Raw genomic sequence first — 23,728 nt, 5'->3', positions numbered from 1 at the left:
ACGAAAGTTTACATCCAATCTTTTAACTCGCCTTGAAGAGAAACCAGAGTTTACATCCATCCTTTAACTCGCTTTCAATGGAAACCAGAGTTTACATCAATCCTTTGACTACCTTTCAAGGGAAACCAGAGTTTACATCCTTCCTTTGACTCGCTTTCAAGGGAAATCAGAATTTACATCCATCCTTTGACTCGCTTTCAAGGGAAACCAGAGTTTACATCCTTCCTTTGACTCGCTTTCAAGGGAAACCAGAGTTTACATCCTTCCTTTGACTCACTTTCAAGGGAAACCAGAGTTTACATCCTTCCTTTGACTCGCTTTCAAGGGAAATCAGAATTTACATCCATCCTTTGACTCACTTTCAAGGGAAACCAGAGTTTACATTCATCCTTTAACTCGCTTTCAAGGGAAACCTGAGTTTATATTTATCCTTTGACTTACTTTCAAGGGAAACCAGAGTTTAAATCCTTCCTTTGACTAGCTTTCAATGGAAACCAGAGTTTACATCCAGCCTTTGATTGTGAAGTTAAACCGAGTTCCAGAGTCTCCTTGTGTCACTCAGGAAAAACTCTCCACCGCCATCATCGACACAGCAGAGGAACGTAAATATGAATCTAGAACTACTGGGTAAATATCACTTTGTTATTTATTTATTTATTTATTTATTTATAATTTGAGCACACTTAGGCCAGCGAATAGCATTTCAAAATGTTACATTGACGACCTGTAAGCCAAATATTTATCTTAGACAAAAAACAAACAGCTTTTGTTTCCGCGGTTTACAAAATGTAGTTTACGTGTAATAAAATATTGTTTAGCATAAAAGATCCAGTGGAAATAAGTTACTTTGCACTACTTTTTTTTTGGTTTGGTAAGTTTATTACGGCACAGGTACATGTAAGTACAGTTATCCTACATAGTGTAAATTACCTAGCATAATCCTGGAATAAGTTACTTAAGGGATAAGATTTTGTTTGGATTTTTAACCCCGGACGGTTAGCCACCCAGGATAACCCAAGAAAGTCATTGTGTCATCGAGGGACTATCAGTCTTATTTTCATTGGGGTCCTTAAATCTTTTCCACCCAGGATGCAATCCACACTAGTCAGCTAACACCCAGGTACCTACTTGTTAGGTGAACGGGACAACAGGTGTAAGGAAATACGCCCAGTGTTTTCACCCTTGCCGGGGATCGAACCATGGACACTCAGCTTGTGAAGCAATTGTGTTGCCTACCAGGCCAAGTGCCCCCCAAATAAGCCAGATAAAGTGATTTATTTCCATTAACCCTGTGCCAGCCTTCATCAGGTGTGGGCGTCTCTCTCTTGCCTGAGTATCGATGACAAATTTCCACTGTTCTCTCTGGGACACTTGTCCTCATCTATTTTGCCCGCCGGGCACTCTGCAGGAGGGGCACCTGTTCATTGGCTTTTAGCCAGCTCCATATTTTCCGCTCCGCAGAAAATTCTTTATCAGTCTTTGGTGGGAAGCCGGATACTGAACTCAGGTGGGAGTGTGGGCATCCCTCTCTGCTGGGGCTTGGCAAGGGGGTCCACTGGATCTAATTGGAAACTTCAAGTTTCTATCTCTATTTACAAAGGGACTTTTGTTCCTTTTCTCTCAGTGCCCAGCCTTGGACAACAATTTTTACTCGTACCATCGAGAAACTGGGCTCGATACAGCTTATGCTGTCAGTGGCCCTCATAAACCCAACAAAGAAGAAAGAAGAAGATTTGTTTCTATTGGGGTCCTAAGTAATTTATGCTATGTATGATAATTGTACTCATGTGTATCTGTGCCTAAATAAACTTACTAATATAGACCACAATATAGATGTCACTGGTTGTTTAGTTATCTTGGGTTAAATTTCACTGACTCATACAGGTTTAGTGATTGTTTTTTAATAACAACAATAATAATAGGTTGCAACTTCAAAATTTATCCCCTTCAAGGGAAATGCAATGATGCCAATATGTAAGACAACACTAAACTTGTGTAATTGCACTTATATAAGTTGTACCTAAATAAACTTACTAAAGGAAGTTGAACCAAGAAATTAGACCTGTCCTCTTCCTCGGATTGAACCTGATTACCTTCCATTATGGCACAATATGTACTTTTCTGCTGGGTATGTTTTTTATGTAAATTCTCTAGTATTAAGTGCACTTAATAATCTAGATATGTATAACTAGTACCTTTCGGAAAAGACGTTTTTTATGGTTAATAAAACACTTGTGCAACACTTGAGTATCTATTGTGGAAACATTTTGCCAACCATTGACTTCATCAGTCCGGTATAGAGAAAAATGGTGGAAAATGAGGAGTTCGAGGTAATCAGTCCCTCAGACTGGAGATGATGTATTCAGTCTATGAGTCTTGATAATAGCACAGCACATGTACAGAGAAAGGGCTTAAATATATAATGGAGACAGGTGAGGCAAAGCAGTTGGAGGCATTGTCACTGATAGAGAAAATCCAGTAGTGGAAGTAAGTTATGCCAATAGGTTAGGCAAGTGTTGAAGAAATTTCTATATCAAGATTTCAAGATATTGCTGTGTCAGACAAGTACAGCCTCTCCTCACTTAATGATGTTATGTCAGCCATCTTTAATATTGTTTTAATGTCACCTCTGCACTATTTATAACATTTTTAGTATGCTTTTAAATGTTTATGCAGTAGTGTACTGTATATTGTAATAAACAGAATAGAGGAAATCAGCTCTAATATATATTATTTGGGTATGCATACTGGTCAGAGAGCCCGTCATAAGTTCGAGTCATCGGTAAACAAGTATGTCGCTAAGTGAGAAGAAGCTGTATTATTATATAAATAGTTTAGCACTTCCCACGAATGTAATACCATAATAATAATGTAATGCAAAATGTACCTGACCAGCTGTGCTGTGGTTCGTACGTCGGTTTACGTGAGGCCAACAGTAACAGCTTGGTTGATCAGGCCCTGATCCACCATGAGGCCTGGTCACAGACCGGGCTGCGGGGACGTTGACCCCCGGAACCTTCTCCAGGTATACTCCAAGTATCGCAGGCACTATACAAATGTATAGTATAGTGTGATCCCCAAAAATTTTAATATTAAGCAGCATGGCCACGAATATGGCATAGTTTTGTGACTATAATAATAATTATAAGAAGCACTGTAGAGGTTAGGAATGAGTGAGTTGCATCAGCAATACAATGTGGTAAAATCTCAACTTAATGAACCTTGATTTAACAGGTTTCAGATTTGATGAGTAAAACCCCTTGTCCAGACAAAGCCCATTGTTTCCAGAGTCATTCATTATTGTTACAGTCCACTAGGTAAATTGATTTTGGGTTTAACAAAGTCCATTATTTCAGGAATTGTGGGTTATGGTTAAGATCTGCTGGGTAAATTGATTTTAGATTTAAGGGACAAAATTAATTTCAGATTTAATTGATAAAGTCAGATATTCCAGAATTGTCCTGTATTGCGATTATGGAAAAATAACCTTATCATTCAGATTTAATGGACAGTTAGCATTACCAGGCACCCTCTGCCCCTATTAGTATGCTAAATTAAGGGTTCAAGTTTTATTATACAGTAGAGTTTATTTTCTAGTAAAATATGCACAAAAAATTGCTTGAGCTGTTTTGATCTTTAGATGTTTGCAGGATAATACTAAATAAGCTTATTTCTGGTTATTTTGCATCACTGCCTGCTCCTCAAGGGAGGTAACTTGATGCAGGTGAGGGGGGGCTCTTTATATAAAGCAGTAGACCTGTTCTCCATTCTTTGGATTGAACATGATTGCCTCCCATTTCCTGTGCACTCTATGACCTGTATTCGTTTAGTGTTTCCCTAGATTGTAATAATAATAATAATAATAATAATAATAGTCACAGTCTGCCAAATGTCTTGCTTTCGTAGAATAATTTCACAATACAGGTTTGGAATAAACTCCTTCACAATTTTCTAGGTATAAATTATGATGTGTCTGTCCTGCTTGCTTTCCAGAGAGTACAGTTTAATTTATTTTAATAATTCCCAATAATTTAGGTGCTTGATTTTATATAAGCAAAGCCTCATATTGATTTCCTAACATATTTATATTTTCAGAATCATTTGGGCAGAATTACCCTGAGGAATTTGATGGAGCCCTGGACTGTGCATCACTAGCTGTGACCTGTGCATTTAACAGACGAGGAACTCTCTTGGCTGTGGGATGTAATGATGGACGTATAGTTATTTGGGATTTTCTGACACGTGGCATTGCCAAGATTATAAGTGCTCATGTACACCCAGTGTGTTCTCTCAGGTTAGTTTCCTTTATGTTTTGTAAAAGGATACTAAACACCAAGACTGACTTATGTATTTTATATTACAGTAATATTCATGATTTATATAACTGCAGTATCACAAAAGGTTTTATTTTAAATTATAAGCAGTGTTGCATTTTTTCTGCAGCCTATACTTTGGCCTTTACTCCAATGGACTATTCAATAAAAGGTTCTTTGATACTGATGAAGGGCACTTTATTCAAAGAATTTGAGTTACTCTTTCTTTCCTCAGATCAACCGTGATTACAATACCTCACATTCCCCAAGTGCTATAAGCTCTGTGATTTCAGTGCTTCTTTATCAGTATTATAATAATAATATTCTAGTGTACCATATGAATTACTTTTTTGATGCAGTTCAGTTCTTGATAGTGTAATAATTAATGTTTTTTTTCATCAGTTGGTCTCGAGCTGGATACAAGCTTGTAAGTGTCTCCACAGACAATAATGTGTGCATCTGGGATGTGCTCTCGGGAGAATGTGACATTAAATATAGGTTTCCTTCGCCTGTTATGAAGGTTGGTGTTTATCAGTTACTTGTCTTTTTTTTTTTATATTTCAAGAATATAGAATTTATGTGGCATATACCATATCATGTTGCAGTGTATGTATAAGTGATAATGTATATTGATTTTATGCTCTGAAAGTTTTAGCATTCTAATTCCATTCACCACCTCAAATTCTTGACACAGCTAATTGCATAGATATACAGTGCTTCACCTAAATAACAGACAGTTTAGACTGCTGACTGTACTGCTATGGCAGTTCCAAGAATCCACATAATCCAGTACAAATTTTTATTTAAAACTTTGAAATAAAAAATGAAGCTTAACAAAAATGGCATTGCTTTCCAAAATGTTACTTTTAATGATATATCTACATTTGTGATAATAGAAGATATAGGAATCATCTTTCTAGATGAGAAAAATTATGTTAATGATGTGGCAACTGCATCATCACAGGAAATTGAAACAACTTGATAATTGTTGAAAGATGTAGCAACAGGATCTTTATGTGTTTAAACATTTTTTTTTTATTATAGGAAGTTGAAGAAACTTAACCACAGGAACTTACATAAGGGATTTTGTATTCTTAATATATTGTTTATAATCTGTTATATTTTCAGGTTCAATTTCACCCTAGAAATGACAAAATGTTCTTGGTATGCCCAATGAGACATCCTGCTGTCTTGGTTAATGTAGATGCTTCACATGAAATTATTCCTATGGATGATGAGGTAAAGAAGATTCATGTTTAAGCTACTTTACAGATACTGTAATTACGGGTTGCTTACCAAGAAGTTACTGTGAATGCCAAATCTGCAAATACCACTGTGTCATTGTTACATGAAATACTGTACAATGGTTGAGAATCACATACGTACATCAGTTATACTGTATTTAATGTCTATGATGTCAGTGCTGAAGAGAAAGTTTGAGGGGTGATTTCCTTGGAGGATCATATTGGGACTGCTACACTGAAATGATGGCTCTTGTGGTGCTTGTAGTGGTGGTTATGGTGTTGGGTTGACTTTATTATGTCAGTAAGTATTTTCATTCGTCCTGCCAAGTGAGCGTAAAACGAAAGCCTGTAATTGTTTTACATGATGGTAGGATTGCTGGTATCTTTTGTCTGTTTCATAAGCATGCAAGATTTCAGGTACGTCTTGCTACTTCTTCTTACACTTAGGTCACACTGCACATACATTTACAAGCATATATACACACACCCCTCTGGGTTTTCTTCTATTTTCTTCCTAGTTCTTGTTCTTGTTTATTTCCTCTTATCTCCATGGGGAAGTGGAACAAAATTCTTCCTCCTTAAGCCATGCATGTTGTAAGAGGCGACTAAAATGCTGGGAGCAAGGGGCTAGTAACCCCTTTTCCTGTATAAATTACTAAATTTAAAAAGAGAAATTTTCGTTTTTCTTTTTGGGCCACCCTGCCTTGGTGGGATACGGCCTGTTGTTGGAAAAAAAAAAAAAGTATTTTCATTCATCAGCTCATCTTATTGTAAAATGGTAGTTTACCATGCTCTTATTTTAAAAATGAAGTCTACTATATACTTATTGAAAACTGTATTTAGCCTTGCACATATTGTAAAGCTGTATGTTACTATGCATTTATTGTGAAACTGAATTTTACTTAAGGATGCAGTCATTTTATCAGCCTCCCTCTGCTTCTTCCATATCCTTGAAACCTTATCCTTGTTGCTACACCATCCTCAGATCCCTATCAGTGTTGTGGAAGCAATTAAACTCTTTCACTACCACTGGCCACAATTTCTAGCATAAGTTATGGTTAGCTCTCACCTCATTAATTCCATGATATCGTAGATGCAGTCTGCATTGATGTAGTCTATTTAACATTTAACATTTATTAAACTTATCCAAAATATGGTGAAAAGTGTCGTTGGTGTAGTATCGCATCATTCACTCTTTGGTATACGAGCTGCAGTAGGGAAGTTATGCTTGGACTTGGAGACAGAATTTTAGATCGATCATGGACTCTGAATTCACAGGGCCTCTAGGAATAGGTACCAACTATACAAGCATTTTTGGAATAGTATCTCTGTAGTGATGCATTATTCAAGGATTTAGCATTAATGGTCATGTCTAGATGTGCATCCCCTTCAAAAACTGCATGCAGTCCCCTTATAATTGATTTCAAAATTATGAAAAGTTGATTCCAAGATCTTTGTTACTCTATTTAAGGTATTTAAAATATTCTAAATTCTTTTGACTAAAAGATAACCTGAACAAATGTTAATGACACATAAATATTAGGAATAATTTAATTTACTACAGTATTTTCATTGATGTTATTCCAGGGAGATGTAAATATTGTAGCATCTTTTGATCGCCGAGGGGAGCACATATTTACTGGCAATAGTCGTGGAAAGCTGTTAATTCTGTCATGTCCAGATTTGAAAATAAAAGCCACATTTCGAATTGGTCAAGGAACTACTAGTGCAGCAGCTGTGAAGAGCATCGAGTTTGCAAGGAGAACAGAGTAAGTTGATAAATTTTTCATTAAATAATATTTAATTTTTTTACTCCTAATTCACTAGGTGGTATAATGGCACAAAATATTTTCATGGAAAAATGCTAAACCTGTAGGGGGTCATACAACATGTGATGAATGGGAAGCATTCAGGTTTGATCCAAGGAGGTGGATATGCATAAGATATGGGGTGGACGCAGCAAACGTATGGTAGGTAGTAAGTGGTTGGAAGCTGTAGTGTTTATGATTCAACACATTATTCATTAATTTCTGTTATATGTATGTACAGAACATCAATCCTTTGACAGGTTCTTTCTAGTAAACTCGGCAGATCGCGTGATTCGTGTTTATGATGCGCGTAAAGTTTTGAAGTGTGGAAAAGATGATGATCCTGAACCTACACAGAAACTGCAGGATCTTGTTAATAAGTAAGTTTTATTCTGCCTGACTGTTATATTGGTGCTTATATAAATTCCAAAAAAATATGTACAGTATAGAACTGTATAGTATTTCCTGTACAGTATAGTACAGTGTTACCCCGAGTTTCGGCCGTAATCTGTTCCAGGAGCTAGGCCTAAACTCGAAACAGCCGAAAGGCAAAGCATTATCTCCCCTAAGAAATAATGTAAATTCAATTAAGCTGTTCCAGATCCACAAAAATATTCACAAAAAATACATTTTTTAAAGAATAACTATAGTTTTACATACACACAACACAGATAAATACATATAGTATACTTAAATTAGTAGTACAATAGATAAATTAAAATTTCAATAAACATTTCAAATAACATTTGCTTACCTTTATTGAAGAGACTTGTTGGCATCTGGAAGATAGGGAATTTATTGTGAAATGTTTGGCTGCCTGGTTGCCTGCCTAGCTGGCTGCCTGGCTGGCTGGTTGCCTGGCTAGCTGGCTGCCTGGTTGACTGGCTGCCTGGCTGGATAGCTGCCTGGCTAGCTGGATGGCTGGCTGGTTCCCTGACTGACTGGCTGCCTGGCTGGCTCATTGCCTGGCTGACTGGATGCCTGTCTGGCTGGTTGCCTGGCTGGGTGGATGCCTGTCTGGCTGGTTGCCTGGCTGGCTGGATGCCTGTCTGGCTGGTTACCTGGCTGTCTGGTTACCTGGATGGCTGCCTGGCTGGCTAGATGGCTGGTTGCCTGGCTGTCTGGTTGCCTGGCTGGCTTGTTGCCTGGCTGCCTGGCTGCCTGGATGCCTGGCTGCCTGGATACCTGGATGCCTGGCTGCCTGGTTACTTGGCTGGTTGACTGGCAGGATGAGCATGCAGGGTAATGTTAATTCAAGGATAAACAGCGCTAGACTGGCTCACAATACCTGCGCGGGGAGGCATGCAAGCATGGGCAAGCGGACAGGTCTGGTAGGCCAGCTGAAACCCGGGGCAACGGCTAGAACTCGGGATAAAATTTGGCCGAAAAAAGCGGTCGAATCTTAAAGCGGCCGATACTTAGGGCAGCTGAAACTTGGGGTTCTACTGTACTTTAATTTAAAATTATAGTGGAACCTTGGTTTTTGTATTCCCCAGTTTTTGTAGGATTTGGTTTTCGATGACTTTTTTTCATTGAAATTTTGTCCCAGTTTTCGTAGAGTTGAAAATGGTCCATACCAAATGTGTCCGCATGACTTGGCCACTCAAGCACCCACACAAAGCATCCTATGCGTTCATGACTCTGTCTGCCTTTGTTTCTTGTTGAGTGAGCATCACCCCGCATGTTCATCCTTCAGAGGAGGAGGAAGAGAGAGGGGAGAATGTGTCTTCTTCAGTGATTAAGGACATATGTGCAAAGTGGAGTTAGTTGCAAAGTTTTGTGGAGAAATATCACCCTAACAAAGCTGTTGCAAGCTGTGTCTGCAACATGTTCAATGACAGTGCCTTGTCCCATTTTAGGCAAATCGTAAAGAGATGCCAGAAACAGACCTCTCTGGACAGATTTTTTGTGTGACAGGGGTACAGTGACTCTCAAGCTGGTCCTAGTGACAGTAAAAGACAAAGAGGGGAAGTAACCTCGGATAGAGTCTTGATACCTGAAGTCCTTGTGGAAGGGGATTCCCCTTTCAAACAATAACCTCTCCTCCTCCCTCTCCCCTCCTCACCATCTTCCATATGCTAATTCTAAGAATCTTCAGTAAGGTAAAAGTGATGTCAAATGTTCATTTATCCATTTCATTAGTCATTTATTTTCATTTCTCATTGTTTTCTGTATGTAAAACTATAGTTATTCTCTATAAAATGTATTTTTTGTTAATATTTTTGGGTGTCTGGAGTGGATTAATTGGATTTACATTATTTCTTATGGGAAATATTGCTTCAGTTTTCGTACTATTCAGTTTTCGTCAGACTTTTTAGAACTGAATAATTACGTAAACCGAGGTTTTGCTGTATGTGTAATGCAACACTGTAAGCCTCTTTTGCTGAGTTGGTGCAGTTGACCCTTTCTCTCGTAAAAGAGCATTATCAGAATATCTGCTGCTGATTCTATGTTAACCTACAAATTGATCGCTATTGTCTTAGTCCTTATTACACTGAATTTCACTATAACAAACTCAGTGCTTAAGTAAGTGTAAAACATATTTTTTTAACACACCAGCTGTCTCTCACTGAGGTAGGGTGACCCAAAAGAAGGAAACATATTCCCCATCAGTAAGTCTTGTTAAAAGTATGCTGACACTACAGGTCAGGTGGCCCTCTGAACTGAAACATTTTCATCCCTCCTTTAGAGTGCAAGCACTGTACTTCAAACCTCCATGACTCAAGTCCAGCTAACTTGTTTATCCCAATTCCCTACATAAATGTTACTTTGCTTACACTCCAGCAGTAGGTTAAACCACAAAAACCACTCGTCTCCACTCTGGTCCAACACACTTATACATGTACAAGCGTGTTGGATGCTCAGGCCCCTACACTCAAAATGTGCTTTTCAGTAAAAAATAGCAACCCAAACTTAAATTAAATCCATTAAAATTAAATTAAATCCACTAAAAAATTACAAAATTATTCAAAGTCTTGTGGACAGACTTTGGCCCTGTCTTGAAAAATTTGCAAGCATCAAATTCAGTGGTTACATTGGCCAGTTGTGGATTATAAATAAACATTATATTATTCATATTCATGTAAAATTGAAATATAGGTGACATACCATTATTGTTTGTATTATTTTCAAATAAGAATCTCTGTACTTCATGACAGAAGGAGACTTGGAGGTGATGAATGTTGCTGGAATGCTGTATTGTGGCTAAGATGTTAACAAATGTGGTGTTCATTCTTTCCTAGAACCATGTGGAAAAAGTGTTGTTTCTCTGGAGATGGGGAATACATATGTGCTGGCTCAGCACGACAACACTCTTTGTACATCTGGGAACGAAGTGTTGGTAACTTGGTTAAGATTCTTCATGGCACCAAAGGAGAAATGCTGCTGGATGTTGTAGTAAGCCTTTATAAGTTTTAATCTAGGATTTAAATTTTAACTACCACAAAGTTATATGAAGATGTACAGTGCTCGTCACAGCATTATGCCACCCCTCCCCCACACATACCAAAACACAAACACATGCCATGAAAGATCATAATATATGTATTTGCACACTTACTTAGGTTTAAATACATGGTGCTGTGTCCTTTACACTTAATCACGTCCCTCAGCTGTGTAGGAAGACTCTCTCAAATTCTTGAGGGTTTGGGGAGGTATATTATTTGATGCCTCGTGTAGAGCAGCCTCCAGCCATAGGATGGAACTGATATCCTTGCTCAGTAAACTTCATTTCACTATTAACCAGAGGTTCCCAATAAGGTTTAGGTCTGGGAAATTGCCTGGCCAGCCATTAAAGAACTTCACTTCACAGTCCTTAAGCCACTGAACTACAGATTTGGCGGTATGACACGGTGCACCGTCCTACATAAAAACCGTAGCCCCACACTTGTCAAACGCCTCAGGTAAATTGTCACACAATAACTCCAGGTAATTATACTGGTTCGTATACTGGTTTTTGGGAAGCACAATGAGTTTACCAACACTGAGCACTGAAACACCCCCCAAACCATGAGCGAATCTGGGTGTTTGGTGGTCCCACAGGTGTAGCGTGGGTCTAGCAAGTCACTATCTCTGGGTCGGTACACATGTTCACCACAGTTACAGGTGACTGTGAAGGTTGCTTCATCACTCCAAAGTACTTCAGACTACTGTTGAGGATTCCAGTGAAGACATTTCTTTGCATAATCCAGCCTGTGTTTCTTCTGTGGCTTGGAGAGGATCAGTTTCTTAACCTGGCAGTGACTACTGTAGCCCAGTTCTGACACACGTCTGGTAACAGTTCTTACAGACACCTCTGAGAGCAGATGTGGGTTCTTTTCTTTCAGTTCTCTAGCAGTTATCTTAGGTGTACTCTGTAATTGCTTCTTTAACACAGTTAAGGTATAAACAGATGTCTTCTTCGAGGGGCCAGGCCGAGGTTTGGCACATGATATCTCGACACCACCACCAGCCTTGAAACGCTGCACCCAGTTTCTCACTGAACGCTCACACACACCAACATTCTCCACTATTTCTTTTGTCTGGTGCCCAGCTTTGTGAAGCCCTATGATTTGAGCTATAGTTTCAGGTGTTAAAGATTTCCTTTTACCCATAATCAAACATGTATAGCCCCAAAACCAAAGGGAACAAAGATGGGATAGATGAGAGAAAAAAGTGCAACACTTCCTCTCACCATGGCAGCCGTGTGAGCACTGAGGAGTCACTATGGAGTGTGGTGGCAGGCCGTGACGTCATGCTAATAGCTGCTACCCAGCATAATGCACTAATGAAAAAAGACCCCCCTGTATGGTAGGCCTTTGATTTTCGTCACTGTGTTATGTAGGGGTGCTAACCTGGTATAATGCCATGACGAGCACTATTGTCACCACTGAAGTGAATATTTGTGAACCAGCTAGGTTTTATATGAGACATCAAAGAGTACATAGCGGTAGGAGCAATATATATAAAAATTAACGTTTCTTCCTCATTGGTGATTTAAACACAGGACCACTAGACTGCTAATCTGTACAATAACTACTATACTGAAATTATTCCTTTCAAGTCAGTGGAGATAATTAATAAGTAAGATAATTAAAAATTAGACTGAACTGACACATTACCTCATTTAAAAAATCAATATTTTATATTTTAATTAGGTAGAGAAAGATTAAAATAATACACAAACTGATTGTCATGTAAATGACATTAGGTCTACTTCATTTTTGCATATAGGTTAAAAACCTCAGAAAGATTTTTTTTTTTTTTCATTTAGCGCATGAGTTATTCCATTTGTTTACATAACCTATTCTTAGGCCTAGAGTCTCTAACAAGAGACCATATGAGACTGGAGGTAGACCTTTTGCATCAGTTTGATTTTATATTTCTTTATTGTATGAAATATATCTTTATCTATATTTAGTGATTATCAAGTACAGTATCTAGTATGAGATTATTTTAGCTCAAAATACTTTAATTTAATATGATTTTACATATAAATATTGTTCTTCAGTGGCATCCTGTACGTCCTATCATGGCATCTATCAGCTCTGGAGTTGTATCAGTGTGGTCACAGAATCAGGTCGAAAATTGGTCAGCATTTGCTCCAGATTTTAAAGAGCTTGATGAAAATGTGGAGTATGAAGAACGAGAATCAGAGTTTGATCAAAGTGATGAAGACAAGAGTGTTGAACTTAGCCAAGAAAGAAGAGAGGAAGATGTGGAAGTGAGTATGAACGATCACTTCTTTGAGTAGTAGTGATTCAGTATCTGAAAACTGAGGTTATTAGTTAAATATATATGATGGTGAAAGTGTTCCTTACTTTTTTGGGTCACCCTGTCTCGGTGGGAGATGGCTGATGTGTTAAAAAAATATACTTTAGTTAATTTTATGTCTAGAGCTTATTTAGCATCTTAGGCTGATCATTGTACTGTATTTTAATTATATTTAACAGGTTGCAATCAAAAAATAATATTGCATTATAAATAAATTAGATAAAATTATTATAATGGATTATGTGCAGGAATGAGTAACTGCTATTTGCTACTTTTTTTAACATAGACAATTCCCAGCTGTTGGAGTGTGAGTAGGGTAATATTTTGTGAAGGGATTCAGGGAAACAGGCTAGCCGTACTTGAGTCCTGGAAATGGGAAGTACAATGCCTGTACTTTAAAGGAGGGGTTTAGGATATTGGCAGTCTGGAGGGATGTTTAAGCTGTCATATCTGAGCGCCTCTGCGAAGACAGTGATTATGTATGAGCGATGGTGAAAGTGTTGAATGATGATAAAAGTTTTTTCTTTCTCTTTATGGTTTTCTTTCTTTTTGGGTCACCCTACCTCGGTGGGAAAAGGCTGATGTGTTAAAAAATAAATCTCACAAAGGTAAGATGATTCCAGAGAAGGAAACACATTCACCATCACTTATTCTCTGGCTCTTTCCAGAAGTGCCTTGATTTTTTTATTTTTTTTAACACGCCAGCCATCTCCCACCGAGGCAGGGTGACCCAAAAAGAAAGAAAATGCTTTCATCATCATTCACCACTTTCACCTCACTCATACATAATCACTCTTTGCAGAGGCGCTCCGATATGACAGTTTAGGAGTCCCTCCAAGCTGCCAATATCCAAAACCCCTCCCTTAAATTCCAGGCATTGTACTTCCCACTTCCAGGTCTTAAGTCCGGCTAACTGGTTTCCCTGAATCTCTTCACAAAATATTACCCTGCTCACACTCCAACAGTTTGTCAGGTCCCAAAAACCATTAGTCTCCATTCATTCCTATCTAACACACTCACGCATGCTTGCTGGAAGTCCAAATCCCTAGCCCAGAAATCCTCCTTTGCCCCCTTCCTCCAACCTTTTTGAGGACGACCCGTACCCCGCCTTACTTCCCCTACAGATTTATACGCTCTCCAAGTCATTCTACTTTGATCCATTCTCTCTAAATGACCAAACTACCTCAACAACTCCTCTTCAGCCCTCTGACTATAATACTTTTAGTAACTCCACACCTCCTAATTTAAACACTCCGAATTCTCTGCATAATATTTACACCACACATTGCCCTTAGATAGGACATCTCCACTGCCTCCAGCCACCTCCTCGCTGCAGCATTTACAATCTAAGCTTCACACCCATATAAGAGTAATGGTACCGCTATACTTTCGTACATTCCCTGCTTAGCCTCCATGCATAACATTTTTTGTCTCCACAGATACGTCAATGCACCGCTCACCTTTTTTCCTTCATTAATTCTGTGGTTAACCTCATCCTTCATAAACCCATCCACTGACAAGTCAACTCCCAAATACAGTGGACCCTCGCCTAACGAACGCATCGCATAATGTTAAATTCGCCTAACGATACATTTTAACGCTAACATTTTGCCTCGGCTAACGCTAAAAAACTCGCCTAATGATATTCGTTCTTGGGTACCAATTAATATCATTAGGTGAGGGTCCACTGTATCTGAAAACATTCACTTCTTCCATACTCCCTCTCTCCATTGTGATATCCAATTTTTCTTTATCTAAATCGTTTGATACCCTCATCACCTTACTCTTATTAATGTTCACTTTCAACTTTCTACCTTTACACACCTTGATCTTTCTTTCAACACACCGGCTGTATCCCACCGAGGTGGGGTGGCCCAAAAGGAGAAACGAAAATTTCTCCTTTTACACTTAGTAATATATACAGGAGAAGGAGTTACTAGCCCCTTGCTCCCGACATTTTAGTCGCCTCTTACAACACGCATGGCTTACGAAGGAAGAATTCTGTTCCACTTCCCCATGGAGATAAGGGGAAATAAACAAGAACAAGAACTAGAAAGAAAATAGCAGAAAACCCAGAGGGGTGTGTATATATATGCTTGTACATATATGTGTAGTGTGACCTAAGTGTGAGTAGACGTAGCAAGACGTACCTGTAATCTTGTATATTTATGAGACAGACAAAAGACACCAGCAATCCTATCATCATGTAAAACAATTACAGGCTTTCGTTTTACACTCACTTGGCAGGACAGTAGTACCTCCCTGGGTGGTTGCTGTCTACCAATCTACTACCTAGGACACACCTTGATATCATAATTTAATCATCTTCCTAATTTTCCTGAATCCCCTCATAAATGCTAAATTTCTCACATTCTAGCAACATATCAAATTTCAAGATTCACTCATTTTTACCCACTCTCATCTAACATGCTTACACATACCTGCTTGAATGCTCAAGTCCCCACTACTCAAAAACCTCCTCCACCCATTCCCTCCAACTCTTCTTGGGACAACGCCAACCCTTCCTTCCTTCCATGCTAGATTTATACACTGTCTAAGTCTACCAAATATGTTTCATCCTTACTAAATTACTAAAGCATCTGAACCATATCAACAGATTAATAAAAAGTCCAAAAGGATATTCATTTCTTTCAAATGCTATTTTTTTTTTTTGTTAGTATATATAAATTGAAAAGGAATAACATTATGTTTTGTAAAGTGTGAGTACAGCTGTTTGTGAATCACTTTCTCAAATATTTTTATAATATTAGTGGATTAGACAGTCTGGAAAGATTTTTTTTTTTTTTTCAACACATTGGCCATTTCCCACCAAGGCAGGCTGACCCAAAGAGAAAGATGTGTTCATCAAATGATGTTATTTACAAGATGAGTTCCTGCTGTGGAGAATAAATTGATAATTTTATACAGCATATCAGTAGCTGAGAGGGAAGGCTCCTTTACTCTGAAAGAATTTTTTTGACCATTGAAATTTAGGAGTGGTTTTTTTTTTAATTATATCTTCTTTTGGAGTCATTTAATCTTTAAGAATATCAGTATTTCTTGGATACTTTGATTCTTGTGAGTGTTACACAGTTCTTCTATGCTCTTTCCTTGGAGATGTACTCCAGATTATACTTCAGCTCATTATTAAAACTATTCCATACTGATGAGGTCAACAGGAAGGGTGGTGGAGTGGCGATGTATGCCAGAGATAATTTAAATTGTTGCATTAGACAAGATATAAGATTAGAAACATCGGACACAGAATCTGTTTGGCTACAGTTTCTCAAGGGTTGTGAAAAGTTAATTTTGGGTGTGATTTATAGGCCTCCAAACCTTGATAGAGAGTGCAGTAAGCTGCTATGGGATGAAATTCATAAGGCATCTAGATATGAAAATGTTGTGTTAATGGGAGATTTTAACTTTAGACAAATTGATTGGAACAATGTGACAGGAAATCTTGAGTTTAGTGACTTTCTTGATATGGTTCAGGATTGCTTTTTAAAACAGTTTATGACAGAACCAACTAGAAGAAACAATCTACTTGACTTGGTTTTTGCCAACAAAGAATCACAAGTTAATAATCTTGAGGTTAATGATGAGCTTGGGGAAAGTGATGACAGATCACTTAGTTTCAGTATATCATGGAGTTACCCGAATAACTGCAATCAAATCTCTGTCCCAAACTTTCGCTTGGCTGATTTCATGGGACTGAAAAATTACCTGGGTGGGCTAAATTGAGATGTCCTGACTATGGGTCAGGTAGGTGATCTTGGTTGCCAATATGACATTTTTCAGAGCATAGTTCTAGCTGCCCAGACAACTTTTGTTCCAAGTAGGGAAATTAGATCTAACAAAAATGATCCCAAATGGATGAACAATGGATTAAAACATTTCATTGGTCAAAAGAGAGGCATATATAGGTGTATCAAAAGAGGGGAGGGACAGTTAAGAAATCAATATGTTCAATTAAAGAGAGAAATAAAATAAGGAATAAGAAAAGCATAAAGGGATTATGAGGCTAAGGCTGCAAGGGATTCGAAGACAAACCCAAAAGGGTTCTTTCAGGTATACAGAAGTAAGATTAGGGACAAGATAGGTCCACTTAAGAGTAACTCAGGTCAGATTACTGACAGTGATAAGGAAATGTGTGAAATTTTCAATTCTTACTTCCTCTCGGTTTTTACTCGGGAAAGATACTAGCGGAATTCCAGAAATAATAGATTATGTAGAACAGGACGATAATAAACTATGCATGATTGTGGTAACTAGTGACGTGGTCCTCAGACAAATAGAGAAATTAAAAGCTAACAAATCCCCAGGCCCTGATGAACTGTTTGCAAGGGTGTTAAAGGAATGTAAAGAGGAACTTAGCATACCTTTGGCTAATCTTTTCAATATATCACTACAAACTGGCATAGTGCCTGACAAGTGGAAAATGGTAAATGTAATACCTATTTACAAGGCAGGTGACAGGTCCTTAGTTTCGACCTTTAGACCAATAAGCCTTGCCTCCATACTGGGAAAATTTATGGAATCAATAATTGCCGAAGCAATTCGTAGCCATCTCGAAAGGCATAAATTGATTAATGAATCTCAGCACGGTTTTTCAAAGGGGCGTTCCTGTCTTACGAAATTACTAACTTTTTTCACTAAGGTGTTTGAGGAGGTAGATCATGGTAATGAATATGATATTGTGTATATGGACTTCAGTAAGGCTTTCGATAGAGTTCCACACCAGAGGCTATTGAGGAAACTTAAGGCACACGGAATAGGAGGAGAAATTTTTTCCTGGATTGAGGCGTGGTTGACGAATAGGCAGCATAGAGTTTGCATAAATGGGGAGAAATCAGAATGGGGGCACGTCACAAGCAGTGTTCCACAGGGGTCAGTGTTGGGCCTCTTGTTGTTCACAATCTACGTAAGCAACATAGATGAGGGAATAAATATCGACATAAGCAAATTTGCTGATGACACCAAAATAGGCCATACAATTCATTCTAATGAAGACATTAGAGCACTCCAGGATGATTTGAATAGACTGATGCAGTGGTCGGAGAAGTGGCAGATGCAGTTTAATATAGACAAATGCAAAGTTCTAAATGTTGGACAGGAAAATAATCATGCCACATACAAACTAAATAATGTAGATCTTAATATTACAGATTGTGATAAGGATTTAGGAGTTCTGGTTAGTAGTAATCTAAAACCAAGACAACAGTGCATTAGTGTTTGCAATAAAGCTAAGAGAATCCTTGGCTTCATAGCAAGAAGTATAAATAATAAGAGTCCTCAGGTTGTTCTTCCACTCCATATATCTTTGGTTAGGCCTCATTTAGATTATGCTGTGCAGTTTTGGTCACCGTATTACAGAATGAATATAAATGCACTGGAAAACGTACAAAGGAGGATGACAAAGTTGATCCCATGTATCAGAAATCTTCCCTATGAGAATAGACTGAGGGCCCTGAACCTGCACTCTCTAGAAAGGCATAGAATTAGGGGGGATATGATTGAGGTGTATAAATGGAAAACAGGAATTAATAAAGGGGATGTAAATAGTGTGCTAAAAATATCTAACATAGACAGAACTCGCAGCAATAGCTTTAAACTGGAAAAATTCAGATTCAGGAAGGATATAGGAAAGCACTGGTTTGGTAATAGAGTTGTGGATGAGTGGAACAAACTCCCAAGTACCGTCATAGACGCTAAGACGTTGTGTAGTTTTAAAAATAGGTTGGAAAATACATGAGTGGGTGTGGGTGGGTGTGAGTTGGACCTTATTAGCTTGTGCTACTAGGTCGGATGCACTGCTCCTCCCTTAAGTGATGTGTCTGACCTCATTAGGTCAAGGCATTGGCTTAAGCAGGTACGAGAATTGGAGCTGCCTCGCATAGGCCAGTAGGCCTGTTGCAGTGTTCCTTCTTTATGTTCTTATGTTTTTTATCAATTGATCATGGAAGACTTTTGCAAGCCATGGGCTGTTTAGTCTCTTTGTAGTTATTTGTGGGTGTGTATGTGATAGTAATGTTTTGTAACATTAAAAATTCCTACTCCAGAATATATATTATAGCTGACATTTGAGTCTATTTCAATTTTGTGTGTTTAAAGGCATCAATAAAGTTGTAAAATGAAGCAACATTATGGAGTCTAAAAAGTTTTTAGTGGAGCTTTTTTAAAATGTTAGTTCTCCTTATTCACCGCATAATATTCACACAAGTTTGATTTCAAACATACATTTACACTACCTCCAGCCTCTTAATTAATTAACTGAAATGTTTAAAGACCATGTCTCACACACACGTATGAAAGTGTTGGCACTAGTAAGGTGCATTTCCACTTTCCTCCATTAACAAATTTATTCTATGTTTATCATTTATTCCTGAGATTCTGTGCTTATTTTGAATGAAAGGGAAATTTTGATTAGCCTTATTTTCATTACCTTGTAAATTTAGCTTTTAACATGAGAGAATAGTAAGACTTTAAAATTATAGTAATTTTATATAGTTTAAACTATTTTTTCCATTGATTGAGCTTTTACTATATCATTAGATTAATAGTTTTATTTTGTTTCAGGTTGATGTTACAAGTACAGAACCAGTAACTGCCTTCTGCAGCTCAGACGAAGATGATGATAGCCATGCTCTTTTGTACCTTCCCATCTCTCCTGAAATTGAAGAACCTGAAGAAGGCTGGGGTCCAGAGGGTGCACCAAATGAGGATCTGTCATCCAAGAGATCGGGTGACAGTAAAGAAAATGTTTCACCCAAAAAGAAGAGACCCAAAACATTTGATGTTTCGTTAGAAAATGCACCAACAGATGGTAGGTACTTTGTGAAAGCCAAGTATGTAGGTAGTTGGAAGTACCATTATCAGCCATTAGTCACAATCAGATCAATCAGCCATAAATTAAGGAGACTGCCTCCAGTCCCAAATGTCAGCTTTTTTACTTAGCCTCACCCTTAAGACTAATGAACTCTTGGAAAATTTAGTTCGCTTTCAGAGAAAGTATTATGAACTAGTCATCCTTGAAAAATGCTTAGGGAGGAACTTAGAGTTGCATTCCATTAGAGGTACATTTTTTTAAGTTGCAAACTGATTTATTAAAAGCTTCCATTGAATATTGGTGCTGCTTTGTAATCTTTAATACCTGTCTAATATATAGAAACTCTTATTGGGGTGAATGTTCAAAAATTAGATTTTTTTTTAATTATTCAGAATAGATGTCACCCTGCCTAGGTGGGATATGGCTGGTTTGTTAAAAAAAAAAAAAGATTTTTTGTCTCCATGGGGAAGTAGAGCAGAATTCTTTCTCAGTAAGCCATGTGTGTCATAAGAGGTGACTTAAATGCTGGGAGCAAGGGGCTAGTAACCCCTTCTCCTGTATATATTACTAAATTTAAAAAGAGAAACTTTCGTTTTTCTTTTAAGGTCACCCTGCCTCAGTGGGATGCAGCAGTTCGTTGAAAAAAAAAACAAAAAACTTTTTTTTGTAACCACTGCCATTTTTACATGAAGCTATTGCAATTCATGTGCCCTAATCCCAATTTTATTTATTTTCAGATATTTATCTTGTGGAAAATAATAACTGAGAAAAAATATATCACTATATAGATACTGTATGAATAGTATTTTCAATCTTCATAATTTATAATTAATGTTTGATTAACCTATAAACTACTTTTGCAAATGAAAATTTCATGCAAAATAATCAAAATAGTGCTTAATTTTTTTTATGCACTGGATATGATTAAGAAGACTCAAAAAGATTTTTAGACTGTTGTCAAATATTAATCATTCTGAGTGCTAATATATTAGGATTTTTAGTTCATTATGGTGGAATCCTATAATATGTGACTGTTTGGTTTTCCTCAGAAGAATATAAATGTGTTACACATTATATGTCTTGAGGTTGCTAGGTAAGACACATATGCAACAGTTAGGTATCTTTATTTCGAAACGTTTCGCCTACACAGTAGGCTTCTTCAGTCGAGTACAGAAAAGTTGATAGAAGCAGAAGATACTTGAAGACGACGTAATCAGTCCATCACCCTTGAAGTTTTGAGGTGGTCAGTCCCTCAGTCTGGAGAAGAGTATTGTTCCATAGTCTGAAACAATATGGAGTTGAAGTGACAGGATGGAGCCTATATACCGCCAGGAGGTGAGAAGCCTGCTGTGTAGGCGAAACGTTTCAAAATAAAGATACCTAACTGTTGCATATGTGTCTTACCTAGCAACCTGTCGGTATTTTATACCATTTTAATGTTCATGTCTTGAGGTACCCTCTTGTGAAGCCAGATATTAGTCACACTGGGCAGCTATTTGAGTTGTTACATTGCAACTTTTTTGTCATGCTATTAGTTGTGGCAAACAGTTAAGTACTTTAGAAAGGGAATTTAATATTATGTACTGTACTGTAATATCGAAGGAACAGAAGATTTTTGTTTTCCTTTGATGCATGTAACATGTACCATTATCAAGATGCAGTAATATCTTGTACTAAAATTTTCATTGTCTTTCCTTAGAGGTCCATCCACTGGTGAGCAACAGACCAAAGGAGAAGCAAGCTGCAGGAAACAAAAAAGGGAGAAACAATTCCAAAGGAGATTCAAAAAAGGATAGAAAAAAACACTGATGAAAGTTTACACATCTGTATAATATATACTTTTTTTTAACTCAGGCCATCTCCCACTGAAGCAGGGTGGCCCAAAAAAGAAGAAACACTTTCACCATCATTCATTCACTCATTGTCTTACCAGAAGACTGCTGACATCACAGTTCAGATGACCCTCCAAACAGTAACAACATACACAGTATTTTATTGTGTTGAATTAGGAGTGTGTAGCAACAGTCATTTTTAATATGGAAACTTCAATTTGTAGTTTTTGGGCTTGTATTTTAATTTAAGCAATTGCTCTCATTATAAACTAGAAACATTTTCTAAATGACAAATTCAGTACTGCCTCAGATTGTTTGTCTCATATTTACATACAATATGAGACAGTTGTCCCTACAAATTTTTGGCTTTTGATTGTCCAACATTTTTACGAATGGGCACCCCTCAAGGGAGGTTCCTTGATGCTGGTGAGGGGCTGTTGATCCAAAGAATTGAATTCTGACCTCCCTTTCCTTGGATCAAACCTGATTGCCTCCCATTACCCTAGACACTGTATGACCCCCTGTGGATTTATTGCCCCTCCTCTTCTTCATGAATGTAATAATAATACTACTTATTGGCAGTCACTGAATAGATTCAATTATTCATTGTTTTTTTTCTGGCCCAGTTGCTTTCCTACTTCTGAATATCTTTTATCCAGGTCATTATTTTTCATGACTCAAAATATTAGAGTATAATATGTGTAAATTAACATTTATGTACAGTATATGTTTTGTGAATAATAGAGGTAATTAGTAAATGTATATTGTTTTTTTAAACCAACCATATTCTACCAAGGCAGGGTGACCTAAAAAGATAAAAAGAATAAAGAAGAACAATTGCCTCAATTGTTTGTTTCCCTCATCACTTTGCTCTTTCTTATGTTCATTTTAATTTCCTTCTTTCACATACCCTTACAAATTCGTCACAGAAATTGCAATTTGTCAGACCAGGCAATGTTTTTCCAATCTTCAACTGTTCAATTTTGGTGAGCTGGTACCCGCTATAGCCTCAGTTTTCTGTTCTAAGCTGACAGGAGAGGAACCCAGTGTGGGCTGTTGCTGTTCCCATCCACTTAAAGATTTGACATGTGCATTCAGAGATGCTCTTCTGTATACCACGTTTGTAACTTGTGGTTATTCGAGTTAGTGTCACCTTCCTGTCAGCATGAACCAGTCTGGCCATTTTCCTCTTGACTTTTTTTTCAAGAAAAAGGCATTTTTGCCCACAGAACTGCCATATACTGGATACACTAGGATTAGTCTGCCCGAAATGCCTCGGCAAGATATTGGCTTTCTTTGTACTTAGCAAACCAAAATTGTAATTACACATTGTAACCTTTACAAAGAAATAAAATTTTCATCTTTTTTATCTTTTTACACTGTAAACTCCAGAGACTTGTGTGTGTGTGACATTCCAGAAGATAAACAATTTCTGAGATACTCAAACCACCCCGTCTGGCATCAACAATCGTTTCACGGTCAAAGTCACTTAAATTATATTTCTTCCTCATTTTGATGTTTAGCCTGAACAACAATTAAACCTCTTGACAAAGTCTGCATGCTTTTAGGCATTGATTTGCTGCCATATGATTGGCTTATAAGATATCTGCATTAACAAGCAGGTGTGCAAATGGAGTAAAGGAAAGGGAGACAAAAGAGATTGTAAAATTATAAGGGAATAGATTTACTGAGTATACCAGGTAAAGTGTGTGGTAGAGTTATTATTGAAAGAATTAGAGGTAAGACAGAGATCAAGATCGTAGATGAAGAAGGAGGCTTTAGAATGGGTAGAGGATGTGTAGACCAAATGAAGCATATAAGTGAACAATATTTAGATAAAGGTAGGGAAGTTTTAATTGCAGTTATGGAGTTAGAAAATGCATATGGCAGGGTGGATAGGAGAGCAATGTGGCAGATGTTGCAAGTGTATTAAAAGCTGTAAAGAGTTTTTGTG

General features: G+C 37.7%; 1 protein-coding gene across 2 annotated transcripts; it reads left to right on the top strand.

The window, feature by feature from the left end:
• The first annotated feature begins 433 nt into the window (after positions 1-433).
• Positions 434-22,620, top strand: Rbbp5 (retinoblastoma binding protein 5). 2 transcript variants are annotated; one of them, XM_053783883.2, is made up of 10 exons: positions 439-627; positions 4,096-4,294; positions 4,716-4,833; positions 5,442-5,552; positions 7,145-7,326; positions 7,626-7,745; positions 10,608-10,761; positions 12,854-13,066; positions 19,693-19,939; positions 21,642-22,620. In XM_053783883.2, exons 1-10 carry the CDS (start codon positions 609-611, stop codon positions 21,749-21,751), a joined length of 1,473 nt encoding a protein of 490 aa, XP_053639858.1. In that variant the 5' UTR covers positions 439-608; the 3' UTR covers positions 21,752-22,620. The 2 variants fall into 2 exon arrangements, with proteins under 2 accessions (XP_053639859.1, XP_053639858.1); XM_053783884.2 differs by lacking the exon at positions 5,442-5,552 and having other exon boundaries at positions 434-627.
• The last annotated feature ends 1,108 nt before the right edge of the window (positions 22,621-23,728 follow it).

The sequence above is a fragment of the Cherax quadricarinatus genome, chromosome 33 (genome assembly GCF_038502225.1).
Source record: "Cherax quadricarinatus isolate ZL_2023a chromosome 33, ASM3850222v1, whole genome shotgun sequence".
Classification (NCBI taxonomy): Eukaryota; Metazoa; Arthropoda; class Malacostraca; order Decapoda; family Parastacidae; genus Cherax; species Cherax quadricarinatus.
This window is presented reverse-complemented; position numbering and strand designations above follow the sequence as displayed.

Bases quoted from the DNA above. Each gene is read 5' to 3' on its own strand.
- Rbbp5 (XM_053783883.2), top strand. The intron at 4,834-5,441 runs GTTGGTGTTTAT...TTATATTTTCAG, and splicing joins TTCCTTCGCCTGTTATGAAG to GTTCAATTTCACCCTAGAAA. The intron at 7,746-10,607 runs GTAAGTTTTATT...ATTCTTTCCTAG, and splicing joins CTGCAGGATCTTGTTAATAA to AACCATGTGGAAAAAGTGTT.